Source organism: Nyctibius grandis, chromosome 1 (genome assembly GCF_013368605.1).
Source record: "Nyctibius grandis isolate bNycGra1 chromosome 1, bNycGra1.pri, whole genome shotgun sequence".
Lineage (NCBI taxonomy): Eukaryota > Metazoa > Chordata > Aves > Nyctibiiformes > Nyctibiidae > Nyctibius > Nyctibius grandis.
In genome coordinates, this window is record NC_090658.1 from 59,835,672 (window position 1) to 59,855,503 (window position 19,832).

The following is a 19,832-nucleotide window of genomic DNA, read 5'->3' on the forward strand; positions in this document are numbered from 1 at the left end:
TCACATGTGAGAGCCAGAACTTACTTTCTCCTCATGTTTTTTGTCCCTCTGAACTGCAAAGGTTGTACTCTGCTGTTTTATGAGACATATGGAAGGAACTCGATGGAGCAGAGCAGCTTGCCTCGATACGCCCTCTTTGCAGAAGACAGTATAGTACAGTCTGTTCCAGAACATCCCAAGAAAGAAAATGTGTTCTGTCTCAGCAATTCTTTTGGAGATGTCTACCTATTTCAGGTAAAAGTATGCATACATAACTTTGTGGTTGTTTCCATTTTAGGTTGTGTTTGTGAGTATGCATATGCATGTATATGATTGTATATACACATATATACACGCATATCATGCTTGTGCCTGTGACTTAAAAAGAATAGTATAGTTACACTATTATACCCTAATATTATAATACTGATTTAAGTGTATGGTATGACTTCAGGTACATGATATTACATCAGTTGGCTCAGTTAATTACGGTTCAGAAACAAAAAGAAAGGATCACAAATCTACAAGACACTTTTGGTACCTAGTGGTTACAAGCTTCTAGAAAATCAGCTTTATTATAATTTTTTTTTCATGTCTATTAGCATTTCACCATTACAGAATGATGGTCTCAGCCCTGAATCTGGTGGCCTCAAACAGAATTTGCTTGAGTGAGATGTTCAAAAAAGAAGGCTAAAAATAATCTAAAGATCTTGGCTGCTTAACTGCACCACTGGAAATGTTAATAAAGAACAGTATTATGTGGAACTGCCTGCATAAAAACATGTTGATTCATAAGCACACTTGCAAATATCTCTGGAGACACTTTGTGCAGATGTATTCTCTTTACCTTGCTTTCCTCTCTCCACTAACTTGGCACATTTTAAGCAAGCAAACACTTTTCGGGCCTTACATGTAAAATAATTTCTGTTGCTGTTACTTGCAGAAGAGGCGGTTTATCTTTAAAACCTGTTGGTTTTTACCTTAATTAATTGGAGGGATGAAGAATGCAAGTCACATCTTTCCCACAGCTCATGGGGCTCTGTTGTGCTCACAGAGCCCTCAGACCTTGCAGATCTAAGAAGCAGAAGCTGAAGGTTGGAGGCAAGTCATGACAGAGTGCTGGAAAAGCTCTCAGTTCCTTTATTTGCACAGTTTTAAGGATAAAACCTTACTTTACTGGTTTTAAGATAAAGTGCCTAAGATCTCAGTGAACCCGTCAAGCACTTCATGTCCTAGAGCTGCTGATTTTTAATTTTTTTTTTTCTTCTTGTCTGCTCATAATGTTGCACCACTGATTTGTTTCACAGGCGACAACCCAGACAGATCTGGAAAACTGGGTTACTGCCGTACATTCAGCCTGTGCTTCCCTCTTTGCGAAGAAGCTCGGGAAAGAAGATACTGTTAGGCTGCTGAAAAATCAAACCAAGAGTCTCTTCCAGAAGATTGACATGGATAGCAAGATGAAAAAGATGGCAGAGTTGCAGCTCTCAATTGTTAGCGATCCAAAAAACAGGAAGGCCATAGAGAATCAGGTACTGGAAACAATATTTTTACAGGAGCATATCTATCATTATTTCTTGCTTTGGGCTCTAACTGTCAGTGCTTTCTAGGCCTGAGAGTAATTGTCTTGGGGATAGCTGACACGGTAGTCGTAATTATTGCCAGGTTTCTACAGTGATCCAGAGCAGCGTGGGAGGCAGGCTTCTCAAAGCTAAGGATCGGACCAATCTGTTTTATGAGCACAAAGCTATTTCTTTTCTCTTCTGGAGAAGATGTATCATACTCTTTTATGATATACTTCGCTGTTAATAATATCTAGCTGTTACATAGCATACGACAGAATATACAGTACATTCTGTGCATAATTTAATTTATTAGTGAATTGCAGTAGAGATTTAAGAATAGGTACTTAGCGATACTGTTCTGCACCTTAAGACAGGATGTGAAGGGTACTTTCTCCAAATAAACTTAGAGGAAGGACTGAGGCAGACAAATACATGTGCTTCAGTTGAAATTTAGCCATGACTAGAAGGCCAGGATCCACTAGGCTTCTTAAAACGCCCCTTAGGAGTCTAAATGAGAACAAGAAGTAAAGACCAGAGTTTTCCATCCTAGGTGGAAAAGCACTGCCATGAATACCACTGGCAGCCACTGGAGCATTATACCATGTCAATTCCAAGAAAAGGGGGACACTTAGTCACTAACTGCACTTCTTGTAACACTCTGGTTGTGTGCTGGGAATTTTTTATCTCAGTATAAGCCCAGGCCCATTGCTGCTTATCTTGGGAGAGCTGACATACTTACAGGCAAGATCCCGTGGCTGGAGCAGACAAAATGTTTGCATCCAAACTTGTGTGTAGGCTAATTTAGATAATTTTGTTTTGTTGCAGCAAGAAATGAGCTGAGTCATCAGTTGCCTCCTGCAAAACTGAGTATGGCTTCTGAACTCCTGATGTGTTATTCTGGTTACATTTTCAGATTATGGTGGTATGCCTGAATCTTGGCTAAAGTAGCTTAGTGCTGAGGAAGATTCACCAATAAGATTTGTTTTTAAAACAGAAACTGGAACAACCCCCCCGAAATCTAGTGTTCATGGTGTGTATGTACCTTGGTATTTTAGCCAAGCCATGCCTAAGACAAAAGGTCAGGGCAGATTGATGAGCAGGTAGAACTGTTCCTCAGTGAAAATGGTCACCTTGTCTGTACGGTGACATCAAGCCTTACTCTGCTCTCACTTCCAGCACATGAACCAGGAATCACCTTATGATGATACCTTATGGAAGTACATCTTGAGGTGTTGACATCTTGCCCATGTCCCCAGTTTTGCATGCAGCAACTGGCAAAAGGTGCTTTAATTATAAATGCTTAGTGTTCAGGCAAACACGCAGGGCCTCTCGTGTACTAAACTTGTCTAGTAGTTTAGCCTAATAGATCTGCGGACTGAGGTTGCTATATCTTTTATTTTATTAGGCCGTTAAGAGAAGTCATTTGGCAACTTGAATTCGTTGACTGGTATTTGAGAGCCCATCCCTACCTGCCTTTCCAGTCAGAGTAGCTATTGCTCTGTCACTACTTTAGGCTGCACATTATGGCCTCTTGACTAGCAACCAAAGTTTATTTCCTTTGATCAATACAGCATAGTAATGTTTCTTTGGTTAGTGGAACACTTCTAGTTTCATGAATTTGATGCTTGTAACATTTAAAATTCTTACTATACTCGTGTGAACTTGACAAAGGGCAGACTGAGTGGTACTGGCTTTACTGTCAAGCTCCTGTAGCACACTTCTGTCTGAAGCTATATGAGCAGAGTTCAATAAGTATGCAGGGTTGTGTAGGGATTTGTGGTGCAGACGTTCATAAGCCCTTTGAGTGCTCAGATGTTCATAATTTGTTTCCAGGTCACTTTATTTCATGGACCAGCGCCTAGTGAGGTGAATGGAGAAGGGAAAACATTAAGCATGCTTTTATTGTAATACATTTTGAGACCTAGAAGAATATACAGATTTCTAGAGATGTCTAGTGCTTGTAACATGTGATGCACTGAGGAAAAATCCTGATGTATTTTAACTTAATTTACCCCTCCCCCATTAGGTACTGATGCTAGTAGTTTATCTAGAGTCAACTGAAGAGAATTAATGATGCTCTCTTAATAGCTGCTAATTAGATGTTCCGTCCTTGAACAACTGCTGTTGTTTTCCAGCTCAGTCCCTGGAAGAAGTTGGCTGTGTTCTGCTAGAACTGAAATCCATTACTAGGGCTGCAGAAGATTTATTCCTGTTAATCTTCTGTCTGTGAATGTCTCAAAACATTGAATGAGGGTAAACCAGTGAGACAAAGAGTGAGATGGATCATGTGCAAACATCCACTAGTTAGCAAACAATAAATTTATAATGAGCCTTTTCTCTAGTCTTGATCCCTTTGATCTCTATAAAATCTCTTCTTAAAACTGCTGAAGGCTTGTTGGCAAAGTCACTTCAGAGAAAAGTCAATAAATAACTGAGTTTCATAATCTTTTGGTTTAATGTCTCAGAGATGGACTTTTGCAAAGGAAAAAAAAAATCTTGATGTAATTAGTAACTGAGAATTCTTAATATACTTAGTAAGCTAACAATTTTGAAAAAACATTATTCCTGAGGGAGAAGTTTGCATGTATGTAGCTCAGTTGTTTAGTAACTGTGGTTGCTTAGTTGTCTTTTGCCCACTTTGAGTGGGCACAAGAGAAATATAAATTCTGGGTTTGGTTTTGTGTAAATTTGGTGGTGTTTTCAATCATGTGGCAGTTACGATTCCTCCGTGTTGAAGTATATTGTATTACCAATACTGTAGTTTATAAGCATGCCCTACATCCTGTGCTGGAAATCTTCACTGATGATATATTTTGGGAAGTCAGCGGAAATAGTGTGATTGACTTCAGAGGGACCACGGTGTTTTTTTATGTAGAAGGATGAGGCACAGTCTTAATTTCTTTCCACTGGGGAATTATCTTGGAAACTGTGATTTCTAAATCCTTTCTTCTTTTCCTTCCTCTTCCTCAGAAAAGCAACCACTCAACCTCAACTTTTATTTTCTTTCACATCTGTATTAATTTAAAACCAATACTTCTCTGCTGAAGACTTAGTATTTCACAGGGCTTTACAAGCAAGCTAAACCTTTTCTCATTTCACAATTACCATCACATGAAAGGCAGTTGCAGTAAGGAAATCTGGACTTCTAAAATTGCTATAGGTATTTTAATGTACATACACATTTCTTGTTGGTGTTCAGCAAATGGATTGGAGAAGCTCATCTAATACTGTCCTTTAAATTTGGTGGGTTTGCAGGCTAGCAATTGGTAAAGGCTAGTGCTAAACGGAAGAAGTGCAAACAAAAAAGTGACAAGGAAAATGTTGGTTTTCTAGAGAAATGATTGTGTTAGGGACTTGATGCTATTGAACTGGTTGAGAAATGTCTTCAGCCTTGTGGCCTAGATCAGGGATTCTCTCTATCTGGGTTTACTGGTCCAATAATAATAGACTTAGTAACTGTTTAAGAGAAAATGACAGCCCTTCACATAGCTATTGATATCATGGGGCAGTTTAAAAGAGATCAGTGAAGCATCTGCGAGTGCAGTGTACATACAGCAACCAGTCCCAGTAAGCCACTGGTGGCATGGCTGGAAATCCCAGCTCTGCACATACTACCTACATCCACATGTGTTTATATTACTATATGCAATAAATATGTTGTGAGTGGTGATATTCCCCCAGGGTGTAACTTCTCCCCGAAACCAAAGAGAATTAGGACGAAAGGTAGCAAGTTTGAAAATCCCCTGGTGCCGAGACAAATTTCAATGCCCATGGAGTCACAGGCTTTTAAAAAACATTAATTTTCCTAGCTGTTTAACCTACTAGAGAAATCACAGTGTTTGCTGTGAATATGGAGCCCTGTCTAGCTGCTACTGAAGTTAGTGAAAGGGATTATTAGCATTTATTTGGAGCTCTTTTAACAAAATATTGCACATTAAGTCAAAAGCGAGGCTGTTTGTGCCTGTAGAACTGGTTTTAATGGGATGGAAAATCTACCTCACAGTGAGGGCACCGCAGCTCTGGGTGTACTTTATGTACTTGGTACATAAATCTATTGTGTTGTCTCAGAACAATAATATGAATAATAGTTTCTTGAAAGCATTCTGGGCTTTTCTCTTCAAATTTTAAATTATTGGTATAATAATGTTTTCCAAGCTATTCAGAGGTTTCTAATGTGATTCATATTTTCTGTGCACATGATACTTAACTTACTTATCAGATGGGTTATGAACGTAAGTATTTACTTGCAGGCACTGAAATGATGAGGTATTAATGAGAAGAACAGGCACATGCTTGGAGATGATTTTTATGGAAGTTTTCATGTGTGTCCTCCAAATAAAAGTAGTTTATCTGTTGCCATAAAAATCAAAATAAGGGGATCAGTAAGGTGGTGTCCTGTTTACTCTGAGTAGCCATTAAATCCAGTAGTACCTTTCTTCCCTTCTCTGCAGTGGTCTTTGGCTTTTTACACAGAGCGTAACTTCATTACTTTTTTTTGTTTAAAATGTACCTGACACTTTCACTTTTCTCTCACATTTATAGGAAGGTGACTGGAGTAGTTTCGGGGATTTTATTCTTCAGGCTCCCCAAAGCCCAAATTTAATGTCTTCAATTTCTTTAAGCCATCTGATGAAATATTGTCTGACATTCTGATGAAAATTCCAATAACAACACTCAAAGAGAATCTTTTCAGCGAACTTTGCTAGCATTTGCCAGTTTTGCTGTGTAGAAATTCAATGTGAAACACAATATGCAGTTACTTTTCTTTCTTCCATATCCTCCTAAACTAGAAAACAGTATCTAAAGTTGTTATAACAGATCTTCAGTTTGGGTGGTCTTTGAACTGGCTAGAGCAGAGCTCTGCTTTCTGAGAGATTCAGTACTATTTCTTTTTGTGTGTCACTCTTCAGTGTAGGATGGTCCCTGTCTACATCATTAGCAAAATCCTCGTCTTTTGCTAGTAGCCGGTCATTAAGGAATCAAGTGAGTAGGCAGCCAGGAAAGTTAAGGAGGTCATCTCCATTCTCATCACCGCTGTAATTACTGTTTTGCTGATGGGTGAATTTCCAGCTTTGTTTCACAAAAGTTTAGTATAAAATAATGAATAATGAATAAAGTGTAACTGAACGTGGAGATGCATAGCATTACCTCATACGATGAAGCTGTTTGGGGAGCCTGTGCAGGATGGGCTGGTCTTCTAGTTTTTGGGGAGAGGCAGCTGGATAATAAGATTCAGTGGCTTTCTTAATTACATCCCTAGCTATAGACGTACATGTGGTACTGCCAATTTCAATCAGATTATTGACAAGAATGTAAATCAGGTACACATGGCTGTGGTAATAAGATTTTCTCCATCTGTTTTGGTTAGAAATTATGAAAATTCTGCCTTTCCAAAACAAGCAGAAAGATAGCATTTATTGTTAAAAAAAAAAGCTGCTGTTGTCTTGTTATTTGAGGAAGTTTTCGTAACCATTTTTTAAGTGACTAGGCAGAATGAAGAATAAAGGGTATTGCTAATTGCACATCATTGTTGTACTCTGTTATGTTCCCTTTTTTATTTCTTTGAGCTAGAAGTTATGACAGTATCTCTGTAGTGTCCTTTAAAGTAATGGAATTTCTGGCAGAGTGATGTTTTTGCTTCTTAGGAAGTAATGACAATAAAAATCTTCTCCTTGTCCCCAGAAACCGAGTGACTCATTTATCCAGATGGGTACAATATGAATTGTGTCTGAGAACCAGGGAGTGGAATGCAAAGAGTTGGTGGTGTTTGTAATGTGGTTGAAAAGCTGTTCATATAAAACAGCAGCAGAAGTTTCTTTTGAATGCATAGAGTTCTCTACATGAGCTTGCAGAGACAATTTCCATCTGGGAAGAAGATGTTGTGTAGGGGAAAATTTCTGAATTTTTTAGTGCTATAGATAGTGAATTTTGTCAGCAAGGAGCTCATGTTTCTATATGGTATAAGAACTGTTACCAAATCAAATCAGTTTTAGAGGCTTAAGCACTGAGAGAAGGCCCTCTTCCCTGTTCATCTTTTCTTTTGTGCTACCTTAAATAAGTGCCAAGTGAAAAACTGGTATTTTGTTATCAGCTGAGCTGCCCAGGAAGTTTCTTCCATCCTTCCTCTAGGTCCTTGAAATATTGCTACTTTGAGTTGATAGGGTGTCATTTCTGGCACTGCTTTCCACCACTCGCATACTGCTTTGGGGTTTATTACACTGAGCGATTCTTACTTAGTACAGAACAAGTATTTGAAAATGAGACAGTCCTTCCTTATCTCCCCAAAAGACACTGTTTCCTCCGTACTATAAGAAGGCTGAGGAGCCAGGGACCATCCTTGAGCAACACGACTGGCACTGCTTTTGCTGCGACTGTTGGGGCCCTCCCTTTTACCTTTTAGGGTTTGCAAACCCTAGGCATGTTCTAGTGGAGGTGGAGGTACCACTAGAAGGTCACCTGCAGAGAGGACTATATAGCACGTAGGAACTATGGATCCCCATGTCACCTGCTGGAAACCACTGGTCTGTATTGTCTGGTCTGAATGTATTTACCCCTTGCCTTTCCCAAGCTCCCACTTCAGAGTTTACCTATAGAAAACCTAGCAGGGTTATTGAATTAAGAGAGACCTGCTTTCGAGCATCTTCCTTTAGCTCATATGTTTGTGTGATTTAAAATGTAATTAATTTACAATTGTTTCTCAGTGTCTGAATAGATTTTTCACCAGCCTGGAGGAGAATTGGCTATTTATGTTCTGAAAATGATCATTACTGCTAAAGTACTGCCAAATATACCATGCTGATGTTCCATTGTATGTTAAGTCTTAAAAACTCATACCTGAACAAAATATCTGATGCAAAAGCTCATCCCCTCACTTAGCATTCTTCATGTAATTACTGTCTTGTCCCTTCACCAGGCTTCCTTGCATGAGTTCTCCTGGTGGTGCAGGCTAAATAATCCATGGCCCTAATTCTTAAGGCTTGCCACATTTTACTCCTTTCTATCTCTCTGCCACAGCCTCCTTTTTCTCTCTACCTTACAGGGATCCTATTAGGCTGAATACATTTGTTTGGGTGGCCCCTCCTTGCCTTTCTCCCAGGTGCTCTTATACCACCACTAAACCCAGAAATCCTTGCCTAACATTTGCCTGTACTGAGAATGACATCCTCCCTTTCCTCTAGGAAAAGCCTTTAATGCTTTTCCTAGAAATTCACATGGATGTTTTGAAACAGTGACTGAGAGAGGATGGTTTTGGATGCCCCGAGTGCAGTAGCCGACGGTGCAGGCAAGCTGAGTAGGTCACGCGAGGAGTGTTTCACATGTGCTCCCTTGTTTTGGCATGCCTCACGCCGAGTCATATCTCTTATCTGTTTGTGGACTCACTTCATGCTGCTGTTGGCCTTTGTCATCTATTCCTGCTCTCACAGCTGTCTGGTGCATCCACTTTTTCCCCTTTGCTTTCAAGGAAATTTCAAAAGGACCGTTTTGTCTGTGCATGATGTAGTTAAGTCCTTGAGCGGTCTTTTGGGTAGTCCTCACACAATAGCAGAATAAGGATCACAGCAGCTAGTCTGTAGGCTGTAAATTAACTTCATGGACCAGGTCATGCTGTGCTTTGAAGTTGTTGGTTTTTTTTATTTGTGTACTTCCCCCATTTAGTCTTCAAGAATATAAATCTTTAGGAAGAATTATCATAGTTTAAAAGGCTTAGACAAATAGCTGGTATTGGTTCGTGGTCTCCAATTGGTTCCAGACATCCCTGGTTTTGATAAGACTACAAGACAACTCCAGAAATTCCCTGCCTACAGCTTTTGCTAATGCCATTAAATGTAACGACATGATTACTGATGCTTTTGGAGCTGATTAGCTAGCATCCTGCGTGACTGATAAACACTGTAATTTAATTATTTCTTCAGAATATCCTCATGTTGTACCCCACTCCCCCTTCTTAGATTATCTTTATTTTAAGATACAACTTAGCAGAAATGTTTAATGGGGGTTTTGAAGAAGGCCTCAGAAACACAAGAATGCCTGTGTTCAGCTCGTGCTCAGTGGGGACAGGATGCTCTGCTCCAGCAGCGCCCAGAACAAGCCTTGCTCTGTTCCTGAGCTATTGAAAGTTGGCTTGGCTCTGTACCCATGGAGGTGTCATCCCAAAGGGAAAGACTTCACCTGAGCTTGTAGGTTTTGGCTTTGTGAAAAGCTGACATCCATGTTTTCATTCTGGTTGGGTGTCGACACAGAGAAAAGAGCTCATCACAAAAACTCCTATTGGAGTTGTCCCATGCGTAAAGTGCTGGCAAACAGAAAAATGCTCTGTGAGGAGTGTCTGAAAGCACAAAGAGTGCAAAGTAAAGGGCAATGATGAAATAAACCCAAGAAAAATATGATTATTCTTTCTGGGGCACAAAGGATGCATGTTTTGAATGTCTGTGGTGAGAGATTAGATGAGGTGTCTTCCTTATGTGTATATCTCTGTCCTTTTTCTCTAGACTTTTGTGAATTGGTCTCATGATAAGCTTTTGTAAATTCTATCTTTTGCTTTTAATAGTCATGCCTTGAAAGTTTTTTTTTTTAAGTGTACTGTGAATTATAATTTTGCATTTGCAGATGTAGAAGATGGTATATTGTTGTCACGGTTTAAAGCTGGGCCGGCTATTAACCCGGTGGCAGACCCTCTCTGTTAACCCTCTCCCCCCCCACCCTAAGGGAAAGGGAAAAGGGAGAGGGACTTATGGGTTGGAAAGTTAAAACAGTTTTAATAAACTATAATAATGAAAAAGAATATAATAAGAATAATAGAAATAATCAAATATATACAAATATATACAAAACCAAGATCGAGAGCTTGGAAATCCTCCTCAGGCAAAGTTGCTTCCCCAGCACGGGCAGAGGGGAAAATGCAGTAGCTCCTCCTACCATCACACCTGCAGGCTTTTAACTGGAGAATTGGCAAAGCTGGTACCAATCAGTGGGAGACAGGAGGGCCCGTCCCTCCTGGGCCCCACCTCCAGGAGGCGGTGGGTTAATGATAAATAGGAAAGTGAAAATGACGTGTATGGGATGGAATACCTCGTTGGTCAATCTTGGGTCACCTGCCCTGGCTGCTCCTCCCTGCAGGTGTGACCCCCTTTCGGCTCTTCACTCGTAAGCAGTGAGGAATTTAGCAGTGACCTTGGTTTCTCTAAGACTAATTGGCCTGGTTTGGGCCAAACCAGGACAATTGTCTTCCCTTTACTCACCCTCCTTGCCAAATAAGATTAACTCTTACTTCCAAAAGTATAGCCATAACTAACACCACAGTTCGTGAGCACACATGTATGGAAGCCAGAATAGGTAATGTCTCAGTTATTGTACAAGCCTCAGCACTGTTTTGTTAACAGGGCCTTTTTCACCCTTTCGTTGGTCACTTCTTCATTGTTGAAAGTAAGAGGCAAGATCCTTGTTTAGTTCTGGTGATATTTGGCAGCATTGTAAGGAAACTGAACTGATTTTTCTTCTAGATGAGCCTGCAGGTCATAGTTCACCTGCGATTTTTATTACATTTATCAGCCTGTTTTCTGAGTCAGAAAGGTGCTTGTCCCAGCCTTGGCTAATCTCCATGTAAGGTGATAATGTCCTGTACGCGCAGGGACAGGCAGGGAGTGCCGGTGAAAGGTATGAAGTCAATCCACGTTAGAGAAACCGTGATGAACTTTCTCCACAGCCCTAAACCACCTGTTGAACAACCAACATGCAGTGATTGGAGCTGACATTGGAAGATCAGCATGGTCAGGGGATTTTAACAATCTTCAGTACATGAACTTAGTGTACATTAACCTAATGGACATGCCTTTTCTGCTTTCCCATGTGTGAATGTGCCTACTCTATTAAACACAGCTGCCTTATTATTTGTACTATTTATCGGTATTAACGTATATTGTACACTGTGGGGCAGATTTTAGCTGCAACTACCAATGTGTGAGTTGGGGAAATTAAAAGCAAAATTCGACTTTTGTGCAGTGCATAAGAATACTTGTTTGTGTAGATAAGTGTGTATCTACACAGATACTTTAAATGTATCATGTGAGTCTTGATTCAGAACTTTATTTGTCTAGTAAATATTTGAATCTCTTCACTTCCCTAATTTTACGTTGAAACTGGATTAAGCTGTCTGTTACATCTGCATGTACCTGTGTTAGATATGTTTAAAAATTGCATGAAGAGTATGCATACATTCTTGCTTTTGATCCAGTGATTTGTGTTGGGTATATATAGCTCATTTTTGCGGTTTGCCTGTGCATAAGCATGTATTAACCTATTAGTCAGACAAAGTACCACACATGCTTGTGTTGCCCATATTGTCTCCTGTTTACAGATAGAGAGGCCATAGGATGATAGTAAAGAATGAGCAGGACCTGTCATTGTAGCTATTTCACTTCATGTCGTGCATTAGTGTAGCTATGCAGCTTTGCTTTCAGCCAGCCAGCTATACAATCTAAGCTCATAAAAATGAAGGAAACAAAACTAATCTCCAAAAATGAGAGACAGAGAGAAGGGGAGGGTGGGAGGGAAAAAGAGCCTTCAGGAACCACAGGGTTGTGTTTTTATGTTAACTGCTTTTGCGGCTATCAAACTACCCAAAGCTCATGGTATGTTCTTCTTGTCAGTATGCATTTAAGACCACCAGCTTTGTTTTATTTCAAGCCATCTTTTGGGTTGATGTAACACAATATGACTGAATGTGTTTTGGCAGGGAATAACTAATCTAATCCATATACCACCAGATGAAAGTGATTTACTATGGGTTTGTGGAAGAGCTTGAATTTTCAGTGTAGTCCACAAAGACATTTTTCCCCTTTTAATTGTCCCTTTTTATATCTAAACAGATCCAGCAATGGGAACAGAACCTGGAAAAATTTAACATGGACCTTTTCCGAATGCGATGTTACCTAGCCAGTTTGCAAGGTGGGGAGCTCCCAAACCCAAAGAGCCTTTTGGCTGCTGCAAGTCGTCCTTCAAAATTGGCACTGGGGCGGCTCGGCATTTTCTCCGTCTCATCCTTCCATGCACTGGTAAGTCTGAATGCACTTTTCATGGGTGCATTACACAAAGCCGTCATTAATATTGTACTTAGATGTGGAATTGTGCTGGGGTAATACATGGCTGCACCCACATGCATTCGCTCAAACAGCCCTGTTCCCTTCTCACCCTTTCTGCCTGTTCATTGACTGCAAAAAAAAAAATTTCTTTCACAGACACAGACTTTGAAACCATGAGGATATGGACATGACTTTTTTTTTGGCCCCTGAGGACTCTAGAATTGGGTACATCTGACCTCTATCTAAAAAAGAAACAAACCAAAATATTCTTCAGATGTAGATGATTCATTGTGTTGAAATTTTGTCACTGTGGTTTCACCTCCACTAAGTTCAGAGTTTAAAGCACATAGGAGCTAAGTCACTTAGAGTGAAAAGAGCCTAACACTGAAATTTCCAGAAGTGATTCAGGTCCCTCTAGGCTGAGCTGATCTTTTTTGGAGGCCCCAGGTGGCTCTATTTTTCAGAAGCAGTTTGGTACGCTCCTGAAGAGGAAGTATTTTTAGAATAGGCTAAAACTAGAGAGCATCCAAAATTATAAGTCACTTCTTAAGAACTGTGGCCTGTGTTTGCAAAGAAGAATGAGGGACATCCTCAGCTGCTGTTAGCTGTTGTCACCCTGTCAGCTTTAAGTGAAGTACGGCAGTAGCAGGTTCGCCTCTGCTCTTTAACCTTGGCAGGGCTGTGAGGCTGATCTTGCCAGAGAGAGGTGGACCACGTTTGCTGCATGAGAAGTCAGTCTGAATAGGAGTCCTGAAAGTCCCGTCAGGGAATGTGTTTCTCTCTGCCACTGTTTTTATCTGTGTGGTTTGTGTTGTTGCTTGTTAATAACTCAATGCCATAGCACGTTTATCTCCTATGTTCGGCGATTGTGAGAATCTTTCTTTCTCTAGCAATATCATATCTGAGTGATAGGTTATCATTCTTCTTCAGAGTCTTTTCATTAACTTATTTCATTGTACAGAGCAGTATTTCCTCAGTTCCTGCCTTCCTGTGACCTTCTAATTTTATACTATCACGCCATTGGAATACCAAAACAAGCATCGCTGCTGAAAGTTTAAAACACTGTCCTTGCACCTTGGTGTATTACAGTGAGGTGAACTGAAGTAACTCTCATTTGATGCCTCAAGTTGAAATAATTGTAAATATTTTGCTCTTATGAAAGTGATATAGGAAGGCTTGTCTCTGTGTTTAAATAGATCTGCTCGAGGGATGAAGCTGCTCTCAGGAAACGTACCCTGTCTCTGTCACAAAGAGTCCGAAATAAGAAGGGTTTATTTTCTTCGCTAAAAGGACTGGACACATTGGCAAGAAAAGGAAAAGAAAAACGACCTTCCATAACTCAGGTAGATCTTATTTGCTGGGGATAGCGTAGAAGGGCTTGTTTCTGCTGGGGCTCGTCCTGCGAGATGCTGTTGGTGCATGGCGTAGGAGATGTCTGTCCATCAAACTTGTGTTCACGGTTTCAGTAGATGTGGCAGACTCACAATGGGAACATCACTTTTGAAGAGTATACGTCTAATTTTGGGTTTCTCTGTAGTAAATAAGGTTGGTGAATGAGAGGTTTTGACCCAGCAGGTTAGTTTACTATCAGCAACCTGAGACCACAAGGTTTGAATTTGTAACAAAACTTTTCTTCTGGTGCATCGCAAACTGCTTGGAAGTAGGGTTTCTTTGGAGATAGCCTCTATGCACAGTCCTTAACACAGTGTTGTGCTGGCTTATGACTGGGACTCTGAAGTACTATTGCAATTTAATATAGAGTAACGCAGGTGAGTCCTCAAGGGAAAAAGAGGAGAGGCTGCTGCAGCATCAGCCATCTTTGGCATGGCCTCTCAAAGCAGCACGCCCTGCTTGGAAGTACATTTTAGCCAACAGGAGAAGACTGCTGTCATGCAGGAGGCCAGCTGTAGGTGTAGACAGCTAACTAATAAAGCCATGCCAGTGTACACCAGCTGAAGGCTTGGCACAGGTTTGGTGTGCTGGGGTAGGCTGGCCCTGGGGAGAGGGGTTGTCATGCGTGCTCCCGCTGAAGGGCTGCGTTACTGCTGATGAAGCTACAGCATCTCACAGGGTCATTTTCTCTTTGTGAAAATAATGGCCCATCCAGGCATTTAGTGTAAACCCCACACTTCGGGAGTCTGTATTTTCTCAATAAGAAGACAAGTAAATGTGAAATAAAAGTTCACTGCCTTCTCCCTGGAAAAAAGGTAAATAACAGCAGAGACACTTCCTTGATGGTGATGTAGAAGGTGTAGAGGTGCACCCACACTCAGAACATTACTGTTTTCACTAGCTTCTGCCACGTGTGCTGTTTCTCCTGCAAAACAGTATTTTTGTGTGTTATTCATTAGGTGACTTCATTCCTGCTGTTCCCTGGCCCTTGCATTTTGATTTTATTAGTCAAAAATCTGTGATCAGCACTTGAAAATCAGCTGTTCTTGCATGTCTGGTAATCTGCTTGTGGAATATTTAGACAAGCCTATCTGTACACATACTGCAATAGTCCCAGAGCTGATGCAACAGATTTAATGTTGCAAAATAGCATGTCAGGATTTTCTGGTCTAGTGGTTGGTATTTTTAATAGGTAAATATTTATCTATGTGTTACACTGGGGTGAAGCTTCTTGGGGTGACTGTTACGCCTTTTAGCATATCGATCAAGATGTGTTCACATGGTGAAATTGAATAAGAATAAAACTTATGTCTGTCTTAACGAAAGAGGGAACTGACAGAGAAATTTTCTCCGTATCGTCCTTTTCACATGATTCCCAGCAGGTAAGGCTGGTCTGCGAGTCCTGCACCTCTCTTTCTTTATTAATAAGAGGCCTGAAGGAAGGGATGTTTTGCCCTTTAGCTCTGTTCCCAGCGGAGCTGATACCTCGCACTGTCTTAGCTGGGTAATATGTCCTCCCATACGCTTTATAGCCTGTGAAGGGGATCCTGCGGGGCTCGGGGACAGGAAATCTTATTTCTGTGGCAAGGAGAGGAGGCTCCTGCTGCCCTCCCAGTGCTTTCCCTAGCGTGGAGGAGGGAGCCCTGGCACAGGCGGAGGTGCCCCCGGCGCGTCCTCAACCTCCATATTCCAAACCTTGCAACCAGCTGGCCCAAAAAAGTGTTTATTTTCATCCACAAGCTGAGGTTCTTGTATTTATTTGATTTTTTTTTTTTTTAAATTAAACATCCTACAAAAAAATTGAGGAAATGTAAATGCTGGGCGTTGTACATGGAGAACACCGGGCTGTGACTCATACTCATAAAAGTGAGGAATTTTTAAGGGCATGGATTGAAAACTGATCCATGAACCTAGAAGGTGGCTGAAAAGGGAGCCACGTCCTTGCTCAGACTTGTGTGTATGCACATAATTGTGTATTGTATATCAAAATTAGAATAGGCCTGAGCTGCCTTTCTTGTCATCTCTTTCAGCCCACTGGGAAACTGGGTTAAGCAGAGAAGTGGAGCTCTGCTTCTCTGCTCGTTGTGTGTCTGTGTCAAACAGTAGGTTAAAGATGTCTTGCTTTCTTGGATTTGATTAAAGTTCATTTGACTGGAGCTGGTATGTTTTAATCTGCCATACCCTAGCTTCAAAATTAGATGGTATGTTCTTGAACATCGTTGTGTCAGAGAAGTTTTTAATTTTATCTTAAGTTTAATTTTATGGTATTAATAAAAAAAAGGTTTGGAGTTTCTATGCTGGGAGGCTTTCGTAAACATTAATGAAGTGGCTCAGTCTTTTAGAAATCAGTTAATAAAACTGTACTGTAGCAGATGGGGGATGTCTAGGCTCACATTATCCTCAGTTTCTTAAATGCTTATCTGCTTTCTTGTGTCTAAATGATAAACTGTTTTGAGAAATCATAAACAATAAAATACTTTGATTACTTCTGTGGGTGAGACAAGGAAGAGGAAGTTCAGAAGTGGTGCCCTTTAATTGCATTGGCAGAAACTGGATTTTGTATGAAATTTTAAGAGAGAGTCTGTTGTTGTCTTGGATTATCCAAAAGGCTTTTGCTAGTACACCAAAAAAAAAAAAAAAAGAAAAAGAAAAAAAGAAAAACCTAAACAAAAAAAGCTCAGGTGTAAGTTTGATATTGTCCTGATTTGTTGACTGCAGAAGGAGTTAATAAAATGCTGTTTATGTTTGCGGTTCAGGAGGGTAATGTTATTAACTGCAAAGCTCAACATTGTGTATAAATGCTATAGATATATCCATGTATTTATACAACCCTTATCACCAAAATCCCTGATTGTATCCATAGACATTTATTGGATTTTTAAAAATTTCATTAATAAGCCTAACACCTTTGTGGGATACTAGTAGTTACAGTTAAGCTTTCAAAACAGATGGGAAACGTCTCACTTTCTGCTTTCATCACTTCCAAAGCAGCCCCAGTAGTCAGCTATTTTCATTACTTAGTAGTGCGGGTTTTGGGTCAAGTACACCTTTAAAGCTAAGCTAAAAGTTTCCATTGGTAGTGTGTCAAGCTGACTGCTCAGTTAGAAGAGATGAAAAACTGTAGGGTAGGAAGTTTTAGAAAACAGCAACAATGATTTCAAATAGTTCCTTTAAATCATTGTGAGATTTGTAGATGTACCTAACATATCCTGAAGGGTGAAACAATAACTTTGAGCATAGTGCATGATTTGAAGATAAATGACTTTAATCTTATTGCTAAACAGTAGATAGGAAGAAAACAAAGACATGAATGCTTTTATACATACTTGAATGTGAATGTGCATGTAGCGTGAAAGAGAAAAGTTGCTTAAATTTTCTTTATGGAGGGAGACTTGTACTTCTAGTCAGAATAAGCAATAAAAAGTACAAAAAGATCCTTGGGGTTTAGCAGGTTGATATATACGTTTAGTTTTCATGTTTATTTTTGATTTGTTTTTCAAAGAATTTACCTAACACAGGTAAGAAATAAAGGGGTTTATTTGTTTAGCCTATTTATTTATCTCTAATATTTTTAATAGATTTTTGATTCAGCTGGAGGACATGGATCTGCTGGTGTCCAGAATTCAGCCAACTCTGCTGAGGTAAGATATGCCTGTCCTCATTCTGCACCATCCTGTTACTAAATTCCTGAATATTTTTCACTAAGTGTATGATCACAGAATCATGGAATCACAGAATCAGTCAGGTTGGAAGAGACCTCTGGGATCATCGAGTCCAACCATTGCCCTGACACCACCATGTCAACTAGACCATGGCACTAAGTGCCATGTCCAGTCTTTTTTTAAACACATCCAGAGATGGTGACTCCACCACCTCCCTGGGCAGCCAATTCCAATGTCTAATAACCCTTTCTGAAAAGAAATTCTTCCTAATGTCCAACCTGAACCTCCCCTGGTGAAGCTTGAGGCTATGTCCTCTTGTCCCATCGCTAGCTGCCTGCGAGAAGAGGCCGACTCCCACTCCACTACAACCTCCCTTCAGGTAGTTGTAGACTGCAAGAAGGTCACCTCTGAGCCTCCTCTTCTCCAGGCTAAACAACCCCAGCTCCCTCAGCCGTTCCTCGTAGGTCCTACCCTCCAGACCCTTCACCAGCTTGGTCACCCTCCTCTGGACTCGCTTCAACAACCTCAACATCTTTCTTGAAGTGCGGGGCCCAGAACTGGACACAGTACTCAAGATGCGGCCTCACCAGTGCCGAGTAGAGAGGGACGATCACTTCCCTAGACCGGCTGGCTACACTATTCCTAATAGAGGCCAGGATGCCATTGGCCTTCTTGGCCACCTGGGCACACTGCTGGCTCATGTTTAGCCGGCTGTCGATCAGCACCCCCAATGATGAGGCTGGTTCAGAGATTCGTAAAATGCAGTTAGTGTTAGATGGCAGGATTATAATTCTGCTAATGAAACCACTTTAATGAAAGTTTCTGGAAGTGCATGGAAGTCTTTTTTTTTTTTTTTTTAAATAATTTTTTAAAAATCCCTGGAAATTTCTTCACAACACTAATCGTTACAGTGTATACACTGAGAGAGATTCAGAACCAAGCTTGTTTGAAAGCATCCTTCACAGTATGGTAAAACCCAAGGTGTATTTTTCCCCTTCTCCTATTTAAACAGAACCTGTGTATTTTGAGTATAAAGGCAAATAAAGTCTAACTAAACTCCATAGAGCATACCAGCAGAGAAGTGTGAGTTAATATATAGCTGGAGGTTGCCCAAGTAAAAGAAGAGGAAGCAGCATCCCCTCACAGTGTTACTCAGTAAATAGCTGCGGCTGATTTTCTCTGGTGTCCAGGAGGAGGAGAGCTGCTGCTTGCCCCTGCCTGGCATGAGTCATGGTCCCTCTCAGCTCCCGCAGCCTCCCTGGGGCTAACGTCACTGTCCCCCAGTCTGGAAGCAAAGCAGGATGCTCCAAAATCCGTAACTGCATATGTGTAGGACCACTGAGTGTTGTCTGTGTACTCTGGAACTTACACAGACAGAGCCCTTCTCCCTCAGTAGGCTTGTGCAGGCTCCAAATGAAAAATTAAAATTAAGTCTTAGGCACAGGGTTTCTGGACTTTGTTTTCTGTATGGTATAGCTGGATTTCTTTAATGGCAACATGTGCCACACTCAAAAGGGCATTTGTCTTCCTATCTACCCTCCTTTGTTCCCTGAACCAGATATTTCCCCAATGCAGTTTAAAATTTGAAAGACGACTTTAAAAAAACATGCTACAGTTCTGTTCTCTTTCAGCTGAGTTTGTGTAGCAGGTATTAGACAAAAAATAAAAATCTGCATTGAAAATGAAATATTGCTCTTGAAAATGTTTAACTATAATGAAGAGCTGTAATGAATCTTGTGAGGAAGGTTTGGACAAAGTTCATCATTTCTGATAGGTTTTTATGTTGTTTTTTTTGTGTCCCTATGTGCTACATGGTTTATTTTCTCATCAAGTGCATTCATTTAATGGCTAGGTACGAAAGAAATATATAGTTATGCAGAAGTTATACCACTGAGAGATGCATCTCCCACTGACAGCAGCTAATCCTATGATGCTGTTTTGCTTCCTGAAAGTATCTTCACATTTTGTCTGTTTTTTGAAGAAGTATATTGAAACACCTGAATTCCCTTAGTTACTTGACCACTTGCTTGTTATTTCCTGGGGTGGGAAGGTATTTAAACCAAATCACTTATCTCTTTTCAAAATAAACTATAATTATGAGGGATTTCTGGGTGAAATTATCTCCTGTAGAGAACACTTACAGATTCCTCCAGAAT

At 40.5% G+C, this 19,832-nt stretch overlaps 1 protein-coding gene across 1 annotated transcript in view; it reads left to right on the top strand.

Moving 5' to 3' along the window:
- The window catches only part of TIAM2 (TIAM Rac1 associated GEF 2), a 188,904-nt gene that overhangs the window by 108,571 nt on the left and 60,501 nt on the right, over positions 1 to 19,832 (top strand). The window contains exons 6-10 of the mRNA XM_068406037.1: positions 62 to 234; positions 1,287 to 1,511; positions 12,410 to 12,595; positions 13,819 to 13,965; positions 17,593 to 17,655. Coding sequence (XP_068262138.1) covers positions 62 to 234; positions 1,287 to 1,511; positions 12,410 to 12,595; positions 13,819 to 13,965; positions 17,593 to 17,655 — 794 coding nt within the window. The remainder of the gene's footprint in view (positions 1 to 61; positions 235 to 1,286; positions 1,512 to 12,409; positions 12,596 to 13,818; positions 13,966 to 17,592; positions 17,656 to 19,832) is intronic.